Source organism: Tiliqua scincoides, chromosome 8 (assembly GCF_035046505.1).
Source record: "Tiliqua scincoides isolate rTilSci1 chromosome 8, rTilSci1.hap2, whole genome shotgun sequence".
Taxonomy (NCBI): domain Eukaryota; kingdom Metazoa; phylum Chordata; class Lepidosauria; order Squamata; family Scincidae; genus Tiliqua; species Tiliqua scincoides.
Window position 1 is genome coordinate 158565 of NC_089828.1, and position 27730 is coordinate 186294.

The window sequence follows — 27730 nt, forward strand, 5'->3', positions numbered from 1 at the left end:
CCCACTCTCCGTTTCCTGGTCTTCAACTAGTTCTCAATCCATGAGAGGACCTGCCTCTAATTCCCTGACTGTGGAGTTTTTTCAGCAGCCTTGGGGGAGGGACCGTGTCGAACGCCTTCTGAAAGGCAAGAGTGCACAGCAGAACCACAGCCCTAGACTCCCAGATGAGGCAGCATCTGTTCTCACACAGAAGGGTCCAAGGTCTTGCATGAAAAGCAGTTGGAATGCTGACCTGGAGAGTCTTGCAGGCCAGACTCTGGGCCTTCCTTTGCCCATCTCTGCTTGTCCTTCCACTTTAACCCCCCGCTTTTATCTTCCTTCCTGGCACAAAATTAAACGCGCTCGCACACAATTGCCTCCAAGTCCCAATTTTTAAAAATTTTATTTAATCAAAGTTAAAGACGTGAATGAACTTAAATACAATACAGTTAAACTTCATCATTCTTCATATTGGTGTACATAAAGACCCAATAACATAAACCCCAAAGGAAACCTTCAGTCAAGGTAGTGAAGTGCAGACAATCTCCCATCACACACACAGGGGGGGGAAAAAACCTCCAGAAGATCTCTGAAAAGAAGAAAAGCCCACACAAACGTTAGAATCTCAGCACATACAAACAGCCCCGCACACTCTCCTCACAAAGGATTCATACATAAATAGGTAGTGGGTGCAAACAAGCTATTATGCTAACGTACGTATAAACCTTTGTTAATGGAAAAAGAAAGACCAGGCAGCCGTAATGATTAAAATACATTCAGTTACTGATCGCTAGTTGTGCCGCACAAGGCGTTGCGTTATCAAAAGAGGGAAATCGTGCTGCAGAGGAAAAAAAGAGAAAAGCTATATACAAAGGAAGGAACAAACGGACAAGTTAATGCATGCATGTTTTGTACTGGGGTGAAAAGCGCTGCTGCCTTCCAATATATTAACTAAAATTAAAAGTTATCTTAAAGGATAATACTTGTAAAGCAACGGTATTCACCCAGTAACCCAAATGACCACATGGCGAATATCACAAGTGTAAAGGTTACTTAAGTCTCCAGCTGTAGGGAAGAAGAAAAAACCTGCAATAAAATAAGTGTTCAGTCATGTTCTAAAAGGAAAAAAAAAATCTACTTTCAGATGACATGCATGATTCGAAATACACGTCCCCTCTGTTTCTGATGCTTAAGGGGAGGGCAAGGAAGAGGGAGGGGAGGAAGAAGGTCAAGTCAATTTCTTCTGCAGATGGTCATTTTTTTTTTTAATATTCCAGCCAGAGAAGCAGTTCAAATCTTCTGGATCTTTTCACCAACAACTACAGGATTCTCTTTTCTGATTTTCTCAGCAGCGTCGGCTTTGTAATTGTAAGAGCAACTGTGGACATCTGAGTAACGGTGTACACCGCAGAAGACGTTTCCGCACCTGCATTCAAACCCTGCAAGGAGATGACAGACACTAAGGAGTCTGGCATTCGGAAAAAGTGCATGCACCGTTTCTTATTTTAAAAAGCCCCTGACTCAGCCCTCTCTATTAAAAATCACCACCGCTTGCCAGGACTATAGATTTCAGATCAGGAAAGGCATTTTAGTCTAGCCTTACATGAAAGCCTTAGTCCAGTGGTTCCCAGACTGTGAGCTACGGCTCCCTGGGAAGCCACAGGGGAGCCACGGAATCCGTGACGAAATCCATTGCCTTATGCAATGTATAGGACTGTAGCCCTAATGGGGAGCCGTGGCCAATGGTCCAGTAGGTCAAGGGAGACGCCAGTTGAAAAGTCTGGGAACCACTACCTTAATCATTTCTTATGCACTGGGCCGGAGAGGAAGTCAGAAATATCAACCATGGAGTACGGCAGAGGTTACCAAACTGAGGTATCAGAGTGCTCTAGCCAGGGAACCTGTTGTTGCCCCTTGAGAGGCAGGGCAACAGCAACTGCACGAATGTGATCACCGTGACTGCACTGCTGCCAGGACTGATGGGTTTTTCCCTACTCACCTAGAGGGACACTATGGCTCTCTGGAGGGTCCAGGGACCCTATGGCCACCCCCCCTGCAGTCCTCCCTGAGCTTCCAATTATTATTTGACATGAAACTGCAAGTTTGGGGAGGTTTTTTTTGGCACTATTCACAGAAGTGTGGAGGTACAAGGAGGAATGCAGAGAGGGTCACAGGCTCCCAGGACCCTCTGGAGAGCCATAGCGACCGCCCAGGTGAGTAGTAAAAACCCTCTATCCATGGCAGTGGAGCAACTGTGACGATCACATCGCTGCCCCCTCCCCTCCCCTCCCCTCCCCTGCAAGCACTTACAAATTCCTAAACTCTCCCTGAGAATTTAGGAACCACTGGAATATGTAATACTCATTTCTCCCCCCCCCACCCCTGAGTCTTATGCCCTCCTGCTCAAGTTATTATAGAAGCTCCCCTATTTTTATAAATGCATTAGGTTCCAGGAGTCTGTGTGCAGATTTTGTTCTTAAGTACAGTAATGTCCCCTTTCTGTTGCTATTAGTTATCTGTTTCAATTGAGATGGAGTCAGTTACACTATGGCTTCCCTACTCGGCAGCATGGGTTGCAAATTTGAAGTCAGGACTGAAAGGGTTTTTTGTAAGTTGAACATTTAAGTAGGGGAGTTCTGTATTTCTGCACTCTGCTGTCCAGCCAAGACTGGCTCCTAAACCAGTTCACAACAATTAAAATCCATCAGAAAGATACAAGGTATCAGGAATACATGAGTGCACAAAATTCTTTTCTGGCTCTTAGCAGCTGATGACATAGTTCCAGGTTGCAGACACCCTGCTCCAGAGGGAAAGGGCAGTTAAATCATACAGGCAAATTAAAAATAAAATCACACACACCGTGTCTAAGTTAAGACTCTTGACAAAAGGCAGGGTTTGAATTAGCAGAAGCCGACTCTTAGAACTTACCAGTAAGACCAACCTTCTTCCTGCACATAAAGCAGCGAGTTTTTTTCTGTTTTGGTTTGTCGAGTGACTTCTCCTGTTCTTCAGAGGAAGGCTCTGCGCTATCTGATGCTGAAGCTAGGAGAACACATAAAGCATAAATGGAAAAAAGTGGACTCAAAGGAACAACATGCATGACAAATCTAAAGTCCATTTTGCAGCTGCAGATCCCGTATGCTGGCAGATAATCCTTTTCCCTCAAAAGCTACAAACCTGAACACAAAATGTTTATCTGGATTCCTCCAGCCACATATAAAAATGTCATTTCCACTACAAAAGGGTGTGCAGTAATTATCTTGCTGGGTCATAAGACAAATAAAAAAATTACATATAGCATACGGCTTCATATTAAAAGATTTTAGCAAAATTTAGATTTTAGCAAAAATAGAAGGCTATGCTCAGCTGATCCGTTTCTCTACGGCAGTGTTTCTCAGCATTTGTCACTTCATATGGTCCACCCATCTGAGTACCACAGGAAGTAACTGGTGATGACATCCTCACCAGTTACTTCTGGGTTGGGTGGCCAGATGTGACACAACCAACACCAGTAAGAGGCTCAGAGTGGGCAGGAAAAGCATGCTTTGGAGTGCTGTTTGCTGAGCCGAGCCTCCTAACACTGTTGTGTTGCCTTCTTGGTCTCAGTAGGTATCCAACAGGTACCACTAGGCACCACTTCAAGTACCACTGGTGGTACCTGTATCACTGCTCGAGAAACACTGTTCTGTGGCAAGTATAACTTGTGACCCCCGTGGTTGCCCACCAGGGCTTTCATAAACTTCCTGGTTTTGCTGTCTGCTTAAGGGCAGGCATGTGTTTCATAAGCGGCAGCTGGGTGGGTTTAACCCTGCCCCCCATGCCATGGCCCTGAGGAAGTGCCCACCATCAATGGCAGCTCCCCTTCTGTCGCAAATAGCAGCACTTGGGCAGAGACCTGAGCCCGCTCTCCAGACCCGCCTGTGCGGCCCCTCCCATGCAGCTGAGGCTACAGAATCAGCAGGGTACGTGCAGGATAAGCACTTGTGAAGTCCGGTAAGCATGCAACTTGGGGTTGTGATGGGTCAGACTTATTGTTACAGATAAACCCACCTTCCTTTCATGGTAGAATTCACACTGGAATTCATGGGGTCCCAGGTGGCCGGCCACCCAGGCTTAGCTTCAACAAGAGGCCTGCATCATGCCACCTCAGACCACAGTGACAGATGTGCAGACCTGCTTCTGAGGCACTGCTCGATGAGCCAAATCACAAAGATGCCAGCCTAATTTAGGAGCCACTGAAACAGGTGGCAAGACTGCTGTACTGAGGACCACCATGAATTCATTACAGTAGGGCCACTAAGAAGGATGCTTGAAATATTAGTCCAGGTTTTGTCCTCTACGACCACAAGGTAATGAAACTACATGCACTCTGCTGGGGGGCTGGAGTGTGGAACGGAAAAGGAATACCACTCTGCTCACAGTTAAGGGTTTCTTTGACTTCAGAGCAGCTGTTTTTGAGCAACACATCTCATGAGGATATGGTAGAAATTTCAATGAAACCTCCTGATTCTTCTAAGCCTTGCCTTCTTGGGAGATCACTGAAAAGTGTAGAAAGGACCACTGGTGATCCACAGACTGGATCAAGAGCCACTTTTGCAACTCCCACACACAAGTTCAAGATGGGAAAAGGAGAAACATAGGAAGAGACTGAGCAGTCGTGCATACCAACAGCTCTCACACGGAGATTCATTTAATTGGAAATACTGGGGGTTGAATCTGGGACTGGGTACATGCACAACATGTGGTCATTCACTGAGCAGTAGCCTGTACAATCACATACAGCCAGAATCCAAAGAACCATACAGCTCTGTTCCACGTTCCCAAGGGAGTTTTGGACTTGTGTTTCTTGAACGGTGGCCCTCCTCCTCTTTCCCAAAATACCACATGGGACATCATTTTTGAAACCGACTTTCCGTTCAAAAGCAGAGGGGTAATCTGTATGAACATAAGAAGCTGCCTTGTACTGAGAGACACTGTTGCTTTCTCTCTCACACTTCTTAATTCATTATTATACTGATAACAGGGCTCCAGGGGAATCTTTCCCAGCCTACCAGGAGATTTGAGGAACTGAACTCAGGACTTTCTCCATGCAAAGCAGGTGCTCAACACCACTGAGTTACTGGACATTTGCCTGTAACTCAAGGGCCAAATTGTCCAAAATTCCTCTAGTCAGCCTGAAGCCCAAGGACTTCTCTAAAGAATGCTTTGATTTCAACTGTTGGCCTTCATGGTTGGCTTACAAGGAGGGCTGCATCGTGGAGGTGGTGAAATTTAACACACAAGGTACATATGGGTTTTCTACCTCAAAAATCACTATAAGCAACCTTAGTAACAGCTGGGGTGTGTGTGCACACAGAAAACCCTCACACAGCATGGGAACTTGCTACTTTAGATTCTGCAATGCTAAACTCCTTCCTTCCTGCAATTCTACTTCGGTACTAAGAACACCACAACCTCACGATCAAAACTGGCTGCAATCTGTCAAGTTATTTTACCATATTGATTAGCTAGTGGTTTCTATGTTCCAACTGCTGGGGGTGGGCGGGCACATGCATGCAGAATGAGAACATGTATGCAGTCCAAGAGGAGAATGGTTCTTAAGCTTAATGTCCTAAAGAAAATTAATAGTGGCATTTAATCCCATTTAAAAAAGTAAAAACTGAACAGCATTGGAAAGAAATGAAATATGGCACACCCAGGTTTTTTTATTAGTGACAACTGCGCAAGAACAAGTCCAAATAAAGTCAAACTGGTGGTTGAGCTGAAATGTAGAACTAGCTCCCTCTGGTAAGAAGAAGGGCTTTTAACTTTCATTTCACACATCATGTGCAATGAATGTTAGAATGAATCAGAGTTCAAAGAGACTTTATAAGAACATAAGAACAGCCCCACTGGATCAGGCCATAGGCCCATCTAGTCCAGCTTCCTGTATCTCACAGCGGCCCACCAAATGCCCCAGGGAGCACACCAGATAACAAGAGACCTGCATCCTGGTGCCCTCCCCTGCATCTGACATAGGCCACTTCTAAAATCAGGAGGTTGCAAATACACATCATGGCTTGTAACCCGTGATGGATTTTTTCCTCCAGAAACTTGTCCAATCCCCTTTTAAAGGCATCCAGGCCAGACGCCATCACCACATCCTGTGGCAAGGAGTTCCACAGACCAACCACATGCTGAGTAAAGAAATATTTTCTCCTGTCTGTCTTAACCCTCCCAACCCTCGATTTGAGTGGCTGTCCCCTGGTTCTGATGTTATGTGAGAGTGTAAAGAGCATCTCCCTATCCACTCTGTCCATCCCCTGCATAATTTTGTATGTCTCAATCTTGTCCCCCCTCAGGCGTCTCTTTTCTAGGCTGAAGAGGCCCAAACGCCGTAGCCTTTCCTCATAAGGAAGGTGCCCCAGCCCCGTAATCAACTTAGTCGCTCTCTTTTGAACCTTTCCCATTTCCACTATGTCTTTTCTGAGATGCGGCAACCAGAACTGGACATAATACTCCTTCAAAAAAGGAGTACAATCCCCTGCAATGTAAGCTGTCCACAACTATGGCATCCCCAATAGTTGGCTATCTAGCCTCTGCTGAAGGACCTCCAATGACGGAGTGTCCTGCACCTTCATGATCCAAACGTCCAGTTCACCAGTGGCATTTCCCTGGCTGTCTGGTGCAACAGTGCCCTGCCCCCGGCCCACTTGCTGCTTCATCAGCACTTGACTAGTCAGACAGAGCTTTTCACGGAGGTGTTTTCTAAGGGGACTAACTGCTTCCATTTAAAACTGCCACACAGATTATTTTTAAATCATCTGGCTGCACTGTTTTTATTTTGGGATGCTGTCAGCATGTCCTGTCCAGCTCCAACTGCTTTTAATATTACAACTGCATGTTGTTTCAGGTGCCACAAGGAAAGGATGTGGCTAAAAATTGCTTATAAAAAAACAGAACGCTCGACTACCAGTCATTGGTACATCCATCAGCAACCCCCACAATGTCAACATTGATCTGCTGAGACAGAGGAGGTCAAGTTGCTGGAACAGCTGGAACAGCAGGAACGAACTCCCTCCATATTAGTCAGGCTTTCCTTGTGCAGCTCACTCTGCAGACTGCACTGGATAAGCTTTCAAAGAGACTAAATTAATGTTCTTTGCTGTTGGTTGGAGCCTCTGTTGAAATAAGGCAGAGATTAGCTGACAGGTGTTGTGTGTACATCATCCCCTCTCCCTTCTTCCTTTAATCCAGAACAGGTGGGAGCAGCAGCAGCTGCCTGAAAGTATCCAACTGTGGTCAGTCCCAGCTTTTGGTTGTCTGCCTTGGTCTATGCTGCAGGATTGGCTGGAGACAGGTCAGGGTCCTGGCTCAGATGTTACTATGCTCCTAGGATTCTACTTGAAGAAAGAGCAGGAGCAGGCCTAGAGCAGGCCTGTACGCTCACTGCTTTTAATGCTTGAATGCAATCGCGATCATCTTGCTCTTGAGAACCCACAATAACAAGATCCTTTGCATTCAGAAGAGGATTCAACTAGGGTGGGATTTGCAAACTATACTATGCAAGGATTATGTGTCATATCAGCAGAATGAACTAATAAGGCGGATTTAATGGGCTAATAAGGGCGGAAGGGTTGTCTATTACTGCCCAAAAGCAAATTAAAGTTGAATGCCTTGAAGTCAATGGAGATGCACATGTGCAAAATGTGTATGATTCGTTTTTAAAGAGCAGAGGACATCAGATGTTTCTGAAGTCTGTTAAATCAAGGGTTCACATAATTTCCATAACGCCATCACTGCTGAAGCCAAACCACAGAGGCAAAACTAGTAAATGAATGAGGCCACCTCTTCACCCACTTCACTTTGAACTCTAGATGATAAATGCTCTCTACCTGCAGTTAAAAAAAAAAAAATCCAACAGAATCCTACTGAAAGATCAACTCTTGGAGATATTGCACAGAGTTGGTTCTAGGATAGATAAATGAATAAGGTTCTTACAACCTAAAATGCATTCGCTTGCATCCAAGAAAGCCATGTATTTATTTCTCAGTCCTATCTGGAGATGCCAGGATTTGAGTCTGGAACTGCCTGCATGCCAAGCTGGTAATCTACCAGAGAATTTATCTAAACCTCATTGTTTTAAGTCATATTGTGTTTTTAATTGTCATTTGGAGGCTGCAATTCAAGACACACTCACCAGGGAGTAAGTCCCATTGGAATCAAGAGTACTTATTTCTGAGTTGGCATGCATAAAATTGCACTGCAATTTGCTTTTGCAAAGCTTTATTTGTTTTGATTGATAGCTGCCTTTGACATTTTTATTTTAAAAAGGTCCCATTTAGGAAATTCCCTCTCTCAGGTCCTTTTATTCTACCTGAGCTGAAAGGGTTGAACCATATTCAAGGAGCAAGAAACTGTTGGGCTGCTGAGAACAGCGAGTTCACAAATGACCCTTCATTTCTTTTACCTTTGAACTCCAGAAGATAAATGGGATCTACATGAAGTTCAAAAAACCCAGCAGAATCCTACTGAAAAGATTAACTCCTGGAGATGCGCTCTGAGTTCCTTGCAGGACAGATAAATGAATATGGAACGTACAAGTGTCAAGAGCTAACTGCAGAGCCACGTGACAAATGGTAGCCAGTGAGACCTCTCAGCGAGTCAGGAGGTTTTTATCAAAGGGTTTATTGCACTAGAGTCCATTAGGAGAGACAGGGATAAAGTAATGTTGCCCTGAATTTACAGTGCCTACAGATACTGTAGCATCCAGCAAATTTACTCCCAAATTTCGAGCTAGAATATTCTAAATATTCTGTGAGAGATGCTGAAGTATGCTTGGAATATTAAGCAGCTCAAATTAAGTTTTTCCAACTTAGATCTTCCTTTTCATAAACAAAGGAGATTAAGCTACCATGTTTGATGCAATCAATGCTATATTCCACTGGAGCAAGGAAGGCTATGCACTACTTTGATCTCTCCCCATTCCCTGCCAATATACAGGCAGAGATGTCAACCCAAGACAGACATCAGGATGTGCTGGTTTCCTAATGCACCTCCTCCCTATTGCTGACAGGTGTCAGAACTCCCTTGTAGCCCAAAAAGACTCATTCCCAAATCAGTCCTTAATGGCTGGGACAATGGGGAGAGCTAAACACTAACACAATATTGTGTCACTATGAACAGGGTGCCTTACCCATTGTTCTTGGAGCTAACTGAACATTTCATAAGTGTATTCTTTTTCAGTGCACGACTGATATATGCACCCAATTTTAATTTAATCAAGGAAAACTGTGTCCCAAGTATTCTCATGTTTGACAATCACCATTTGGGTAGTGAGAACTCAGATACAAAATAAAATAAGACCAGAATCTCTGCCCCCCCCCACTGATGACCTGGTACAGTACAGTATTGTACAGTAAGGGTGCAAGTTGTATACCCACAGTCTACAATTCATCTCAGCCATGAACTCATTAGCTGGTTGAAGCAACATAAGGAAACTAATGAAGCACCAGGTACACACACACACACACACACACACACACACACACACACACACACACAAGCAAGCAAGCTACAGCTTCTGCAAGCAACATAATTTGTTGAAATCCCTACTACCTCTAAGTCTACCCTTGTACAAAGGTCTAATGCAGTGCTATTCAAACTGGGGTGTTGCGACACCCCAGTCTGAGGGCCCTGGTCTCTGCCCCCTTAAGGGGCGGGGGCAGCCTAGAGGTGGGGGGAAGGCAGCGGTGCGATCTCCAGGATCGTGTTGCTCAGGGGGCTGCAGAAGCCTGGGTGCACTTACCCAAGCCTCCTGCAGCCTCCCTGGGGTGCGGGGAGCCCAGCGTGACTGCTGGCAGAGCTCCCCGCAGCAGGGAAAGTGGATGCAGAGTGATCACACCCCGCCCCCGCTAAAGCTCTGCATCCACTTTCCCTGCTGCGGGGAGCTCTGCCAGCAGTCACACCGGGCTCCCCGCACCCCAGGGAGGCTGCAGGAGGCTTCGGTAAGTGCACCCAAGCCGCTGCAGCCCCCTGAGTAGCACGATCCTGGGGATTGCACCGCTGCCTTCCCCCCGCCCCCACTGCCTCCTCCCCCTGCCCCTGCAAAGACTTACTGGCTCTCAAACTCTCCCAGAGTGTGAGAGAACCACTGGGCTAATGGCAAACTGTGCCTCTTCTAGGAGCAGCTAAAACAGTATGTATATAAATTTAGAGACAGGCGAACACAGATTCCAGTTTCATCAATTCTTTTGCTCATGAGCCTGTATTACACACTTGCAACTTAATTTTAGTAACAAGAACATAAGAACAGCCCCGCTGGATCAGGCCATGAGCCCATCTAGTCCAGCTTCCTGTATCTCACAGCGGCCCACCAATCTTCGTAGATAAAAGTAATCTTTTATCTACTTGCTTAGATAGAAGCATAGGATTAATAAGCTTTCATCTTTTGTTTTAAAAGAGAGTCCTGCCCATATGATTTTTTGATCTGGCTACTGACCCCCCACTAAGGAAAGTAATGTTATTAATAAGCTACCTGAAGAGTATAGAAAATGGGGAGAAGTCCTTTGTGATAATTGCTTTAGCCCAGATAATTGCCAAGTGATGGATCTTCAAGCCCACAGTCACATGGGGAGCAGTTATACCAGAGGGGGAATCTTAAAGGAACAACTGAGTTTTCAGTCTCACCTGGGGTGATTGAATGTACCAGGCATTTAACTGACAATTAGCTCATGTTCCCTGGTGGTGGCAGCAACTCCTGCCATTGCTTTCAACAAAAGGTGAGGGAATTAGGGGGGGGGGAATCCTACTTAACGTGGTCTAGAAACTTGGAAATTCCAGACAAGTTAAAGTCTCCTTAACAGAGAAACATTCACATCCTGTTTCATCACACCTACAAACAAGCAAGTACATTTGAGGGGGGAAAACAAGAGTTTGCACAGCAGGAAAGGTGCATTAGGTGTTTGAAGCTTGTGTTATTTTGCCTGCAACACCCTGATTCTTAATGAAATAGCATGAAGTTAAAGATCTGAGGCTGCAAATGGAAATATGAATAGAAAAATGAGATTATTAGAGAAGAATCGTGACACAGATTTAAACGAGCATGCAGAAACGGTTGAATGCTGGTGAAATTCTGAAAGTCACAAAATCAAAGCTCCTTTCTCAGCTACATAATGCACACACAATCTCGAACATTTAGTAGCAGAAGCATGTTAAGGAGAGGACATTTGCAAATAGAAAGCAGCAGCAAGACCGATAATGGGGGAAAGAAAAAAAGATATATGTGGGAAATGCTGGAGTTCTGACTTGCTATCAAGTGATAAGACTGGGCAGGATCCAGAGAGTTGAAGCGCTTTTGAAGACCCATTGATTCCAGTGCTAGATCGTGCCCACCTGGACATTCCCAGAAGTGGATGTTTCCGTTTCTAGTCTACTTCTCCTAATTTACAACCCAGTGTTTCCCAAACTTTTGATACCTGGGGCACGGGTTTTTTTTCCCCCTTCTCAATTAAATTGGAGGCACACTTCAGTCACACCCGGGATGATACACGTTTTCTCAATTAGCTTCCAGAAGTGGGACATGCACCCTCTTTGCAACTGCAGGGAGCCCTTAAGCTAGACATTGGTGGTTTGCCCCACCAATCAGGGCACCTGAAATCGCCCCTGTGCTTTTCAGTCACAACATGGGTTGCATCAGGGCATCTTGCTATGTTCTTATTCCCTCTCTTGAGGTGACATCACTTTCAGATAGTTGAAGAGTGTGGGTCGGGGAGATCATGGCAGTAATGTATAGGGCCCCCTGCGCAATGGAGGCACCCAATATGGTGGCTTAATTTTCCACGGCATGCTTCAGCCCCTCTCGTGGCACACAGTTTGGGAATCACTGTTAAAACATAACATGGTTATGTTAACAATGAAACTCACTTACCTACTGTGTTTAGTGTTAAATCTGTATCGTGGCTCTTCGTTCTCACTTTTGTGCTCTCATCTGCGAAATCCAGGTCATCTATATTATTTTCTATGCTTGCATCATAATCACACTCTGTTTCAGAGCCCCTGGCAGTGTCAGGTAAATCTGAGTTATCCATCGATAATTCCTCTCCGGTACTGTCTATTGAAATTGTCTCGGCAAGGTCCACTGATGTTGGTTCTATTTGTTCAACGGGACATGTATTTTAGGTATGTATTTTTTAAGAACACACACACACACACACACACACACTCTGTGTACTCAGCGTTAAAGGTTGCTTGCACTGGTTACAAAGTTTTTTCAATTAGTTGCATTTCAGGGTTACAATATAGAGCCTATCAACTTTGCAAGCATACTTGGGGTGGTAGCAACTCTATTGCTAGTGAGAAAGGATAATTTAATAAAACATGTGATTTTGATCTGTTATCACTGGAAACAGAGAACAGGAAAAGTGTTGGAACTGTGGAGGAAAGAAAGGATATTGAAGAGATGTACTTTTCCCATTTTAAAGTAGTTTGACAAAAGGCTTCTCCGCAGCCCAGCCCACCCTTCCTTGGCAAAATACCATCAGTCACTTTGCAGCACCAAATCACATGAGGACTCACAATGAAGATTTTTGTAACACAGAGGAAATGACAAGCAAATTAACACCGAGAAAAGGGGGGAATTAATAAGGCAAGTTAACACACAGGAAGGACATGAAGCAACACAAATGGTCTTGTCACGCCATTTCATATTTTCTTCTCCCCTACACTAAAAGCACTTCCACCTAGGAAGTGTGAGATCCACATTTAGCCGCCCACCCATACCTTTTTCCGAGTGTACATGTGGCAGGTACACACTGGAAAGCTGCCTTTGGCAATGCCTCCTGAGCATATACCGATGTATACATATAGCAAAATGCACCCATGAGCAAGTAATGCATGGCAGGAAAGGCTTTTTTCCCAGGTGCTGGTTCCAGAGACTTTGGCACTAGACCTTTGGACTGGAATTTATTTATTACAGTATTTATATACTGCCTTTCTGGTAGATTCAAGGTGGTTTACATTGGCAAGCTGGCCATAAACCCCATTTTTTCCAAAAGGGTTTTTTTTTGTTTGTTTTTTTGTGTGCAAAGTTTATTTTTTTATTACAGATACAGGTAAGGAAAATGGGTTATACTTAGGGTTGGGACTACATAGGTTACACATGAGGATATTGGCCATAGATTACAACATGTCTTAATCCAAAAAAGAAATCAACAATGACTGGGAAAAAAAAATTAATACAAAAATTATCCTATTTATCATTATATTAATTAATGATTTAACTAAACAATCACTATTGTTTAACTAAAATTATTTATCCAATCATAAAAAGGCTTCAAATTTTGCACATTGAATATTCTTGCTGCTATACTGATATGTACAATAAAATGTTTTTTATATTGGTCTTCAATTTCTAATATCACGTTTAAAAAGAATATTTCCAGTGTGAATGGTATTACACAATTCAATATCTCTTGTAACAATATATATCATTTTCCAATATTTCTTTACTTTCCACATAACCACCACATATAATAAAGAATTCCCTCATTCTCTTTGCATATCTAACAATTATTTGATGATCCAGGGTACATTTTTGCAACTTCCTCTGGCATTAAATATCATCTATAAAACAATTTATATAAATTCTCTTTAGAAGATACCGCTTTAATTATCTTAATACCACTTTAATTATCTTAACATTTGTGTTCCAACTTTGTTTCCATTTACATCTATTTGATTTGACATAATTAATGGAATACTCCTCACTTCTGAGGAGAATTCAATCCATTAATATCTACAAAAAAAAAAATTTCCACTTGTTATTCAGCCATTTTCCCTTCCTGTCTTAGTATTTTCTTTGTTCTCTGTCTTGTTGATATTTTCCTTCTTGCTCCTCCCACTGCTTCCAAAAGGGGTTTTTACAAGTGTTGTTCTATGTGGACACTCATAGAACCTTGGTTTCTCCTTGATTGCTATTCAGATATTATGTTGCTGCTGATTTTGCTTTCCGTTGCCCCATTTTTGCTTATTTCATTTTATTACGTACAGTATATTGATTTTTTTAAAATGGATTTTATTGTGATGTATGCTGTTTTGGAAACCTCAGCATGGAACAGCAGCCTATAAAATATAAAATCCACATTTGACCATACTTCTACAAAGTTCCAAATCAGAGCAGTTACAACTTGTAGTATACTTTTTAGGTTAAAATTTGATATATACAAATCTAACTTTGCTAAGAGCCGCAAGATCATCTTCCCTCCAAATCGAAGTGCATGTTGTACTTTTCACATATCTGCAGACTTTGATGCCACTCATGATTCATGTCTAAATGTAACTTGGGAAAGCAGCTTGGTGGGGGGACCAATGAAGCAGCAAGGGAAAAGAACATTAATAGGCAGGATTCAACTTCCCATCTTCTGATTTAAGCAGAATTCTACTTGTCTCCAGTCCACATTAAAACACTCTTTAATGGGTTCCAACTTTCACACATAATATTTTATACTGAAGAATTCCCTACCAAAAGAACTATGGGTCAAGAAGGAACAGGGGAAGCATGTTAGACTTTATATAGTCATTTAGTATGCCAATGAAGTCTACTATAAACAAACAAAAACGGGAATCAGAATTGTCTCGTTATGACCTAGCTTCACATGTAAACAGATGAAGAGTTCTAGGAATTCCAGTCACACAGACCTTGCATCACACTTTGCCAGCTTCATTCCACATATCCCACTTTTCTCCACAAGAATGCAGGAGAAGGTGCAAACATGCCCGGCACCCACCATGCAGCTCACTTCACTTATGACTAGGAGCTTCAAGTGAATTAGGACTGGTTGGTGTGATTCTTCCCAATTTTGCATAGAGTATGAGGGAAAGAGAAGATCCCCATAGGACAGTGGTCACCAAGCTGTGAGCCAGTGGAAACCAACTGGGGAAGATGCAGAAGCTTCGAGAAAAACATGCTTCCCTATACAATGTACAGGACTGCAACCCTAATGGGGAGCCGCACTAATGGCCCAGTAGGTCAAGAGAGCCACCAGTCCAAAAAGTTTGGAAACCACTGCCAAGGACATTGTTCAGTGCACACTGCTCCTCCAAAGCTGGGCCTGTTTTGTGCCATGTACACCAATCAGACCACAGCAGCAAACAGGAAACCTTACTGGGCCTTCCATAGAGCAATTCAGTGAACCTGCTCTTGTCCAGGACCCAGGTGCACAAGCTACTGCAAAAATCATTACATGATATCCATTCAATCGCCATTAGAAGTCCTTGTTCACTCTGCTGAGACTCCATACAAAATACCTACATCCCAATCACTTGAAAATAGAGTATTTTAGAGCCACAGGAAAAATAACAGTTAACACTAACTGTTAACAGGTTGGGAAACAGTGTTCTAGAAACAAGTACATTTACTACAAGCAGCTGTGCAACAGGCAACAAAGCCCTGCTACTGTCCTTTTTTCCCAGTACAACATGGGAGTGGCTCGGTACTAAGGCCATATTTCCACTGACTTCACTGCAGCCCCAAAAACAAAATAAAGTCTTGAATTTGGGGGGAATGAGTTCAGGTGGTAGATACTGCAACACTGACTTTACTTAGCTGAGCTTCAAAACAAGAAAAACCTAGAGGAACTGACATTTCCACATGGGAACCAATGAGACAGATCAACCCTGCACTGTTCTAGTGAAATGACAAAAGGAAGAGCTTTTGCCTCCTCTAGGATACAGGGCAGGTTGGATATTACCCTCTTATCTTAAGGACGTTGTTGCTGGATGAGTAAACAAGATCTAGCCTAATTTGTGAACTGTCTACAATAGCTCCCCTGCGGCAGAGATAAGGATATGCACAGGAATCACTGTACAGAATTCAACCTACTTATTACATTTATCTCTCACTTTCCTTACAACATGGAATTCAAGGCAGTACATATGGGGGTTCCCAGGCAGTCTCCCATCCAGATCCAAACCTAAACCTGCTCAGCTTGAGCAAGGTGGTTGGATCACATGCCCTCAAGACCATGCTCTGGAATATACCCTAAATATGAAATGGAACTTTTTTACAGCACATCTAAAATTTGAAAGGTAAGTTTTGCAAGTCTATTACCTGTGTCTGAAGGACCTGGGGAACCTCAGTTCTACAAATGACCTGGGATAAAACTCCACGCTGAAGCTTATGTTGAAATACATTTTGGCCTACTGGTTCCCAACCAGTGGTCTGTGGACCACAAGTGGTTCACAAGACCCTGAGAAGTGATCCACAAGGTCTCAGAAAAAAAAGATCTTCTAACAAATCCAACATCTCGCCAAGCAAGCACTCCCCAAGGACCACCAGAGAGCACTGAAATGTCAACTGCAGCTGTGGGCAGTCTGTTCTCTGCCCTCTCTGGTAGTCCATGGGTGGACTGCTTGCTCAGGAGATTCTCCCACAAGGACCACCAGAGAGGGCTGAGAACAAACCGCCTGCAGTCACTGCCAGCAACAAAATCTTCTCTATAAATACATCAAATAAATCTCTAATAAATACTCGCTAGTTATTGCAAATTTAATGGTATTTTTTCTGTTCGGGGGGTGGGAAATGGCATGTGGTCCACAATGATTTCCATTTTTGCCTCAGTGGTCCATGGGCTCTTAAGGTAGGGAACCAGTGCTTTAGCCATTAAAAGTGCTACAAGCACTCAGTTTTTACTGCATCTCTAATGTGACATTTAGCAATTCCAAAGAGGAATTTCCTAAATTTTAAACAGTTTTAATGTTGTTTAAAATACCACACAGAACAGAGCATCCTGTGGCAACTTAAAAGATTAACTAAGTTACTGCAGCACAAACTGTCTTGCAAGAACCTGCAAAAGCTCAGGCCATAATAAACATGCTTGACTTTAAAAAGGCCCCCAAGACTATACAGCAAGATAAATGCAGAAACCATATAGAGCACATTCCAGACTTGGAATCAAAAGCTGCAGGTAGGTAAACGAGGAGATTTGCACAATCTCTTTTTATTAGCCCAGCTCCAAGCACTTAAATTTCCAAGAGCTTCTCAGAAATATATATGAACAAGGTCAAGGGGGGCAACAATGATTTTTCTATCATCTTAGTCCATTTATGACCAAAGAGAAAAAAACAGTACAGACTTGCCACGAGTATGTATACTAACCTTGCACATCTTCTCTTTCAGGTATTGTTTTGTCCACTACATCTGTGCTTTCCACTTCAGATGTTGCTACAGATTCTGCTAAGAGTAATGAAGGGCTTGACACGGGGCTAAAAAAAAGTTCATTCATTAAATGGTTTTTTCCAGAACTAGCTAGCTGTTTACAGTACAGTGACATTTAGAGGACATGTACAGTAAACATTTCAATAGCTTATTAAATAAAAGAGCTCAATATTACACAGCTGTATATTTCACATCACAACAAGGCAACATTTGGAAAGGCAAACACATGACTGAATGGGCCGTAAGTGGCATTTGGTAGTCAACTCTATGGAACCTGACGGAGAGCAATTGTGCTTCTTGGATGCTGGCTCAGGGGTTAATGGGTGGGGGTGTGTGTGTGAAAATTAAGGCATATGCAATGCAAAGGGAGCAGTATGAGGGCAGACTGCATCCTGATTAGGTACAATACAACCCCAAAGTACAGTGGCCCACAATGACACAAGTAGGCAACAACACATCCTTAGCAAGAAACAGAGTGAGAAAATGCCCTTCAGGTTGCAAAGTATGACAGAAGGCTGTTTAGCTTACATACAGAACACTCAAGCATGGAGCACCTGTATTCAAACTTTCTTGATGCATTATTTTTCAAATTAACTGCACAGTAACTCAGGAGTAGTCAAACATGCCTCGGTCCACTCTGAAGGGCAGGCTGAGGGGAGTGCAACACTACTGGAGCGGTCCTGATCTGATGAACACAGGCCCCAGCTCACTCTCAAGAAGTCCCCCACCCAAGCTGACAAAGAGAATGTATTGAGCCCTATGGAAAGCAAAACAGCTACACGTGCACATTTACTCTTGAGTTGGCAACCATGTCTCAGCTGTTCTCGAAGGCCAGGAGAAAGGAACGGAAGGCCATCGGAATGGTTCCGATCCAATGCATGGAGCTCAACAAAAGCCGCTATATCTTGCCCAGTGTTTCCTCTACGAATTAGCGCCACTGTGAAGAGTCCTCCCATTTTGTGCAGTGACTTAGGTGAATCTTCTTGGAAGTTGCAATCACATCAACGCCAACTTCCAGGTCAACCAAGCTCTGAGCTGTGCGGCCACACACCTTAGACAGCATGCTGGTCTTGCATTCCGATCCATACAATCCAGTCCAATAAAAAAGAGAGATTGCTTTGATCCATGTAAATACCATTACAATTGTATCCCCCCAAATAAAGTACAATACGAAGCTAGGGTGAGCTGCATGCAGGCTTTCACCCAACACAAATCGGCATCTTTTACCTTGGCTGCATAGGCGGTATAGCTGTAGAATCTAGTGTTGATGGAGCTTCCTGGATGCTGCCTTCAGTGCATTGAACTGGTAAAGACTCAGTTAGGCTACTAACAGAAGTTGCTGAAAGAAGAGACATGAATGTTTAAAAAAAGCATCTGGTTATGCTAACAGGTTATTGCTCACCCTTAGCTTTATCCTGAACCTCTGGATTAGAGGAGACTCTAATTTCAGGCTCAGATTTCAGAATAGCTCATGATCCAGCCCTTTGCTGCCAGCTTTTCAAGGCATGCTTTTGCTTGCATTTTGCGCAAGAACAGTGTGCTTATGAGGCAACTATACCTTAACCATTTGGGGTCAGGGTATCTGAAGGACCATGTTCTCCCATACAGACCAGTCCAACCCCCAAGATCTCCAGAGAGGGCCCTTCTCTGTATGCTTCCCTTGACTGAAGCAAGGGGGCAGTAAGTACCGTCTCAATGGTGGCAGTTCCCTGAATGTGGAACCCCCAGGTGAATTATGATGAGCCCCCTCCCTGGACACTTTTAATTTTAAACAGTTTTTGGTGGTGGGTTGGATGGGAGAGTGGTTTCCAACAGTTGAGGACATGGGGGGGGGGAGGGAGACCTACTGATCTGACTTTTTATCAGCTATTTGCCTGATGATTTTAAATCTGCTGTTTTTGGCCGCTGTGATTTTTAAGTATTGTTTTTACATATAATAAAGTTGTAAAGACCCATGAGTGCCAGGCTTTTAGCGGGAGAAAGGCAGTACACAAATCTTCTGAGTAAATAATATGCACTTTATGTCTTTTTCTAGACAGTGGCAGAAGAGGGTGCAATTCAGATTGGGACTCTGATGTGGTGGGGAAAGGCTTTAAGTCTCAGCACCTATGACCGTTTCATTCGTAGGGGTATATGGGGAAAATGGGTGACTACTAATGCAAGTCACCATTTTCTCTCCCACTCTCCCAAATTCCAGATCACTCCCTAGAAAAGATGTACTGTAGCACACGATATGCACTTTGATACATATACGGTATTATACTTTGAAAGTGAATCCCAATGAGAAATCAATACAGCAATGGGAACTTTTCAAGTTGCATGTTTCAATGTCAATTCTGCAGTATCTGGGTTTACCCCCACCCCAAGTTCCTCCCCAATAGTTAAAGGTTTCATTGACAAACAAATCTTGTAGACACGTTTTGTTTTGTTAAAAAAAAAACACCATGTTGGAGATTATACTTTGCCAAAAATAAACAGGAGACGCAAGAATGACACTTGCTATAATTACACTGACAATGAAGTGTTAACTGTTTTTGCATAATGTTCCATTTAAAGCTGAATCATAATCTATATGGTGATACTACAGACTCCATGTAATTAGTCACACTTGCAGCCTCTCTCTGCAATTAGCAGCTGCTTGATGCAAGAGAGAGAAAGGAGGTCTGTTCAATCAAATTAATTCTACATATGCTGAAACTCCCATCTGCCCTAGTTGGGCAACAAGATCCATGTCCATCACGGTGATATGGGGAGGGAAGAAGTGCCCCTCCATAATTCATACATCCCCAATTGCTGAATCCCTGCTGTTCATTTGCTATGCACAGCAGGCCGTCCTTATCTGGAGGTTTGGGAAGCATGGATTTGAATACCCACAGCTCTGCATCTGTGGGTATTCACAGAGGGAAGGCCTCAGAGGACCTACCAGATGTGTTAGGGTTAGGGTTAACCCTAAGGACCTACCAGAGGCATGCGCCTCCCCGCATCTCAGAAGACCTCCCAGGCCTGACTGGAAAGCACTTCTGATTCACCAGGGCACTCCCCCCCCATTCCGAGGGCCTACTGCTGAGGTATTCAATCTGTGCTTCCCCAGTGAGGCGTGGCCAACCTCCAGGGGCGTTGCAAGGCATCTGGGGGAGAGAGGTGGCAGCAGCTGCTCTGCTCTGCTCAGCTGCAGGTGCTGCCTCCTGACTTGCTGCTTTTCTGTGGCTGAGAACGAGGTAGGTGGGGCAGTGTGAAACTTGGTGGGGAGGAGGCATCTCGGGGACAGAGGTGGCTGCGCTGCGCTGCTCCACGTGCCGCCTCCTGACTTGCTGCTTTTCCAGGCTGAGAATGAGGTGGGTGGGGCAGCGTGAGGTGGGGAGGGTTTGGGAAACATGGTGGGGGGAGGTGGGAGAGAAGGCTGGCTGGGCAGCTCAGAGGTGCTGCATCTCATCAGCACAGGGCATGCTCCTGGCAGGCTTCAAACTGGGAGGGAAGCCTGACCTAGAGAGAGCAGCAAAGCGCTTGGGAAAGAGGGAGCCCAGCCTGCTGTTGGCGAGGTGTCCAAATGCCCCAGCCTGCATCCCTCCGTCTTGCCTGGGGGGAACAGGGGTGGCATCTTCACGTTGGGGTGTATGTGTGTGAGCAGCCCCCATCTACTTTGGGGGTGAGTTGTAATCTTGCTGGGTGTGGCTGCAATCCTATCCACACTTTCCTGGAAGTAAGCCCCACTGACTCAAATGGGACTTACTTCTGAGTAGACCTACATAGGCTGGGGTCTGTGTCAGGTTAACTAAGGATCTTCACCTCTCTCTTTTTCGTCCCCCTTCAAAAAAGAAAAAAAAGCCACTCTTGATGGCTTTGCCTCCAAAAATTGATTAAAAAATAAGAACACCCATTCCTGTTCAGCCACCCCCCTTTTTCCTCCTGCCTCCTTTGGCGGGGGGGGGGGGTGTTACTTCCCATGTTAGCTGCCAAAAGACAGCTAAGACAAAAGGCACAATCCTAGCTAGGTCTACTCAGAAGTAAGTCCTATTGTGTTCAATGGGATTTACTCCCAGGAAAGTGAGGTTAGGATTGCAGCCAAACAGTCTCTGGGTCTCAGTTTGCATCAGTTTGCAATTAGCAGATACACAAATCAAAGTCTTTCCCTCAGCCAGCAAATTCATCACTTCTCTCCCCCCCCCCTTTCCAAAAACCTCCAGGTGTGCTGCTAACAAGCTAAGGGCACAGTCCTAACCAAGTCTACTCAGAAGTAAGTCCTATTTTGTTCAATGGGGTTTACTCTCAGGTCAGTGTGGTTAGGATTGCAGCCTTAGAGTGCTGGCAGCTGTTTTTTTTTTGTTTCTAGTGTATAATTATAACACCTTCATCCCCATTTTGGGGGTAACTGAGGTGAGGTGTTGTAATGGGGAGCCGTGGCCAATGGCCACAAGGATCAGGGGAGGCGCGGGCTGGAAAAGTTCAAGAACCACTGGCCTACTGTATACATAAAGAGTAATAGAGAAGTTGCCCATGAACTCAGATCTGATTCAGTATAGAATAGGAGCTGTAATGTAATTCATTTGCATCTTTTTAGATTGTGAGCCCTTTTGGGACAGGGAGCCATTTAGTTATTTGATTTTGCTCTGTAAACCACTTTGTGAACTTTTAGTTGAAAAGCGGTTATATAAATACTGTTAATAATAATTAATAAAATAATGTGAAAATATGTCAACATATACACAGTTAACCCCTACTAACTGGGTAAGAGACACTTTTTCAAGTGGGTGCTCCTCTTTTATTTAGCAGGGGGAGAGTAACTGGCCCTTCTCGCCCCAGCAGTGTCTTTTCTAGTGGCTGTTTACTGTTGTTCTTTTGTATCTTTTTAGATTGTGAGTCCTTTTGGGACAGGGAGCCATTCGTTGTTTGATTTTTCCCTGTAAACCGCTTTGTGAACTTTTTGTTGAAAAGTGGTATATAAATACTACTACTAATAATAATAAATAATAAATAATTATGTCTATCACAGAAATCTATGTGAGACAAAATCCCCTTCAAATCAGAAATGCACTTTGCCCTTCCTGTACCCCCACTTCGGGGGTGGGCACAATTGCACAGTACTTTGCTGAAAGAGCTTGTGAACCTGGGAAGGGGGTGCCAAGCCCATCTACCACTTCTTAGTGACAACACTTACCTGACGGGCTAATTCTACCATTACTACCATTTTGCCGTTGAAGATGTTCTTTATAGCATACCGAACACATGCCATTCGTACGAGGGTTTCCATAAAATCCGCATCCAGTGGAACAAAGCATAGGCGCTTGGCTGTGGTTGGTTTCTTGGGCCATATTCCTTTTCTAGTTACCTGAGGATAAACAAAATGAGATGGTTAATTAATTCAGATCCTTTGTTTTCTGGATACATCACACTGAGCCACTGATTTTAACTGGTGTGCTGCAAGAATTTGGAGCATAGTGCTGAAAATGGCTGGAAAACTCTACAACTGCCTGTAGTAAAAAAAATGTCTGCCCCTCTATTCTCTGGAAGAGGAAGAGGGATAGACAATTCATTACTGAAGATGGTTGCCCTGGAAACAAAGCTGCAAAACCCGGAAGAGTCTCCCAGAAGCAACATCAAAGACCATAAAGGTGAGTGTGCCATGAAAAGAAGAACACTGAATACAGCTGCACTGAGCTATACCACTGATGTACCAATCAGGACAAGGGCACATGGGACCATGCTCTTAGGGACACCCCTCAACTTTATTCAGAAACATCTTCCTCTGGAGATCCACAAAAGTCTGAAACTGCACATTTTCTGTACATGGCACAAGTCTGATTATGTAAAATATTTCTTAGTCATGGATAGGGTGGAATAATTAGCGTATTTCTACCCGCCCGAGCCCTTGGGGTGGGGTGGGCTATAGACTTACAAGATAAATACTAAAATACATCCAACCATTTGCATATATAACTGTAAGGAGAGATTAGTGTGAACCAGTCAAATGATCACCATTTCAGTTTTCCCAGCAGCTGTGACCACAAATGCCTGGGAACTCCCCAAACACACACACATTACACTAGCTGTTCTCAAGCAGTATATTCACATATATATGATTACATGGAGGAGACCAGTAGTTTAAACCAGCCCCAAAACATTGTCTTTCATTTAAACCAGGGGTGTCCAAACTTTTAGGCAGAAGGGCCACATCATCTCTCTGACACTGTGTCGGGGGCCGGGGAAAAAAGAATTAATTTACATTTCAAATTTGATTAAATTTACATAATGAATATATTAGGGATGGAATGAAGGTCTTGCAATATGAATGAATGAAGGTCTTGCAATAGCTCAAGGCCTATAAAAGGCCTTGTACAAAGCAAGGTCAGCCTTTCCTTTGCTGCCTCTGCTGCATCACAGATTTGAAACAGCAAGCAGTGGAGGGAGCCCTCGTCCCACAGCTCACGCAAGAGGTCGAACAGTTGGCTGTCCCGCTGGCAGCAGTTGCATCAAGCTAGCGTGGGTTCCAGCAAGTCTCCGGAGGGCCAGAGGCTCACTGGAGACTAGGGCCTTCCTGAGGGCCAGATTGGGAGCCCTTGAGGGCCGCAAGTGGCCCCAGGGCCGGAGTTTGGGCACCCCTGATTTAAACCACTATGGATTATAAAAGGAAAGGATTGCTGGAGTCACATTCTCTGAAATTTCTGCCTTTGACTTAGAAATTGAATAGTTTACAGATGATTAACCTTCATCAATTCAACGAATCATGAAGTTAGAAGGGAACAATAGCAGTAAGTTCAGCTGAACAGCCTAAGTCACAGCACCATTCCAACCATAGCACTGATCCAAGTCCACCTGCTGATTTAGGTAGCCACTGATCTAGGTAGCCAAGGTCACAGAGAGTAGTAAGGCCTGAGCAGATGTACAGCAGAATGGAGATCACCAAGCACCTGGATTGCCAGCAAGCCACACTGCAGCAAGGGACAGCAGGAACAGTTTCAAAACAACTGCACAACTAGTTCGAGCACTTATTTAAACTCTTAAACTCAAAAGCAAGGTGACAATTCAGCTGAGCATACAGGACACTGTGCTGTCATGAGAAAAACTGGATAATCCAGTTTTCAGAAAACACAACTTTCAACAGTTGTGTTTTCACAACTTTCAGTGACAAAGTTTGCAATCCTAAGTATTTTAGTTTTTCTTTTTAATGTATTTTTTCCTTTTATTGGAAGCCATCTCAAGAGCCTCCCTAATGGAAGAGGAAAGTGCAGGTAGAAATCTTACATAAGCCCACATAGATTTTAGGAAACAAGTCCCATTAAACTAAATGGATTCTGCATCAGTTGACACACTTATGTTTTGTGCAGTGCCACATGGCTGCCTCAGAGAAAGGTCCTCTCCACTGGCTCACCTGGAAACAACTGCCATATAGTGTTCCAGTGGCCGTAACTTAGCAGTAGAGCACCTGCTCTCCAGGTTCAGTTCATGGTATCTCCAGGTACAGCCAGGGAAAACTTCCTGCCTATAATCCTGGAGAGCCACTTCCAGTTCAGTGCTGAGTTCAAAAGACTGATGGTCTGAATCAGTAGAATAGACTTTCATATGTTCCCAAAATTCTCCCATGCAATGTTCATGGTACCAGAATTTTGCTTATTTTCTTTTTCCTTCCCAAACTTTCATCTCTTTTGCATCTTCTCTATTACAATAAAAGTCATTATTTTAAAAGTATGAACCACCTTGAGTGCACTGGCAGGAAGGTAATACTGCAGCGGTTCCCAAACTTTTTAGCACTGGGGGACCCACTTTTTAAAATGACACTCTATCGGGACCCACCTAGGTTTACTGGACTTTAACAAAAGAAGATCTAGAAAGAAATAATTTTTTTAATGCATAATCAGAAAGAAGACCCTCAAATATTTATCTCCCTATATTTATACATGCTGGCAAACTGCAGGAGTGGAACTTTTTGCAGGGTAATTAGCAGCTACAGTTTCTGATTTTTGAACAGCCTCAGAGCTTGAGGTAATTAGTTACCTGATCTTTTCAGCACCCTTTGGGGACCCAGCAAAAATCAGGTTGCAGCCCACCAGTGAGTCCCGACCCACAGTTTGGGAATCACTGCAGTACTATATATACACATGCAGCACAAATATCTGCTTTCCTGCAAAGCCTTTGGCCAAACTCTGTTCTACTTGGGCTTCACTGCATGTAAATGAAACAACGGCATTGTCTTCTAGCTCAGTGGTTCCCAAATGTTTTAGAGGCTGCTGCCTGATTTATGAATGCCAAGGGGTGTGGCTATAATGGTGACTGGGCAGCAGTGTTCTCCCCCCACACACTAGCTTGTTTAACCCTTGAGGCATATAGCTTACTCTGCTGTCAGTGTCACAACCCAACAAAGATTGGGTCATGACCCACCAGTGGGTTCCGAACCCACAGTCTGGGAACCTCTGTCTTAGCCCATTCCTGCCTCCAGATGCCTCCCTTTCCTCCATTGTCTCCCTATTGTCCATTTTAAACTGTGCACCCTCTGGGGCAAGGGTTTGGCTTCTCATTGCCATGCATATAAACAAGCACTATATAGATGTCATTTTCTTCTCTTATAAGTGCAGACACAAAAACCAGACAGTGAAGTGGTTTTAAAAAGTGTTTTTTCTGGGAAAGTCAGGTTTCTTCAGCAGAGAAAACCAATAATGGCAAGCAATTATCCCTGACAGACAGCTTGCCTGCCACTATTAAGTTCTCCCTACAGGGCAAGCTGAAGACCTCCTTGCACTTGAGGTGGTATGCCAAAGGCAGCGCCCCTTACCGGATGATGGCCTTCTCCTCCCACTCTCTTCCCCTCTATATTTCCCTCTCAATCCTCCTCTCCCTTTTCCAATCCAGGGAATGGAAGGTGACAGAGAAGCAGTGATGGTAAGTAGGCAGAGAAAAATGGGAACCCCTCATCAATCTGTTCTCTGAGGCAACCACTTCCGTTGGCCTCGTGGATGGACTGGTCCTGCCTTCCTGGATGTGCAGCCAGAGGGGACGAGTAAAAGGTGCACTCTCAGCTCAAACAGGGCAACAGTGAAGTCCCTCTGGCCTGGCCAATAGGCTCTGTAAACCAAGCACACAACCTGGCAGGCAACACGCTTTGAACCCTTCGGGGAGGCCAAAGACTTCCAGCAAATGTGATCATCAGGGGTCCCCAACAAGACAGGCAGAGCAGAAAGGGCACCTAAGTACAAAAGTGACTAGGGTTATGCACAACTGAATATTGAGAAATATCTTGAATTAATTTCAACAACAGCGCCTTCACTGGAAAGGAAGAACTGCTCCACAAACAGAAAGAACTAGCACAGAAAGGAATATATCTTGGAAGGAAAAACAGGATAGACTGGACTGAGTTCCTGTTAAGCCAGTTACCCATGTCTGTTTAGCTAGGGGAGAAAAATGGAATACAGCGACTAGAATACAACTTGGGAACACTCTGTGCAGTTGGAAAGGTGTGAGAATTTGTTTTTTTGACAACATTAGGCTGTAATTAAAGCAGTTGAAATATAAAATGGAGTTTCACCATGTTATGAGGGCAAACTAGATGGGAAAACAAGCACATTGAACCATCTCTCAAATGTGGTTTTTCTTTTCAGTGAAAGGAGCTGTGAGGCTGAGAGTTTGATTGGGGTGAGAGATAAGAGACAGAGGGGGCTGCCTAATTCTTTCCTTAAAAGCTGCTTCTCTCCTTCCCGCTGAAAAACAGTGGGGCAGGGTGAGATTTGGAGTAAACACACAGCCAGCCTGCTATTTCTCTAAACAGGACTCACAAGCTCATTTGGCTGCCATTCATCCCCCCCCCCCAAAAAAAAAAGTTGGAAAGACTTACACTGTTGTAATTTAGCCCTCCCAAAATGTGCAACATAGTTAGAAAGTACGACTAATCTGATTAACAATACAAATAGCTTGATACTATCATTTATATAGCATGTTAATACACCATACTTTATAGAGCTATATACATACTTTACAGAGCAGATTCCAATATGTGCATTAAGGGTTAGACAAGCAGCTACTTGGGGAGGGGAGAGCACTGCTGCCCAATCACTGTTGTAGCCACACCCTATAAATCAGGCAGCAGTCTCTAAAAAGACTGAGAACCACTGTATAGAGCAACACGAGAAAAGACAGGCCCCTGCCCCAAAGAGCAGACAATGTAAAAGAAGTAGAAAAGATGTATGCAATCTAAATGCACTCAGGGACACAGGGCCTTTGTTTCCAGTGGGAATTAGGACTTAGTAAATCCAAGACTGACTGACTGACTGACTGACTGACTGACTGACTGACAGACAGACAGACAGACAGACAGACAGACAGACAGACAGACAGACAGACAGACAGACAGAAAGAAAGAAAGAAAGAAAGAAAGAAAAGAGCATACATATTCAGGAATTGAGTTACAGGTCCAGCCTTGTTATACACAGATTTTTTATGCACGGATTTGACTTTGAATGGCCATTGCAAATGAGAAGGAATGTGCTGATCCCCGGAGAAAGCCCTTTAAAATCAGTTAAAAAAACTGAACAGTCCTTTAACAATAGCCTTGTTAATGGGGGGGGGGGGAAG

The 27730-nt window shown here is 43.9% G+C and overlaps 1 protein-coding gene across 5 annotated transcripts in view; it reads right to left on the reverse strand.

Moving 5' to 3' along the window:
* Positions 1-363: 363 nt before the first annotated feature.
* ZFAND6 (zinc finger AN1-type containing 6) overlaps positions 364-27730 on the reverse strand; it is a 55729-nt gene continuing 28362 nt past the window's right edge. For 2 of the 5 annotated variants that reach the window (XM_066635860.1, XM_066635861.1), the window contains exons 2-7: positions 22329-22499; positions 18401-18512; positions 17114-17220; positions 11888-12109; positions 2908-3021; positions 364-1418 (exon numbers count right to left, since the gene is read on the reverse strand). In XM_066635860.1, the coding sequence (XP_066491957.1) occupies positions 1270-1418; positions 2908-3021; positions 11888-12109; positions 17114-17220; positions 18401-18512; positions 22329-22482 (858 nt within the window). In that variant the 5' untranslated portion in view covers positions 22483-22499 and the 3' untranslated portion in view covers positions 364-1269. The remainder of the gene's footprint in view (positions 1419-2907; positions 3022-11887; positions 12110-17113; positions 17221-18400; positions 18513-22328; positions 22500-27730) is intronic. The other 3 variants (XR_010794812.1, XM_066635862.1, XM_066635863.1) reach the window with 3 other exon arrangements.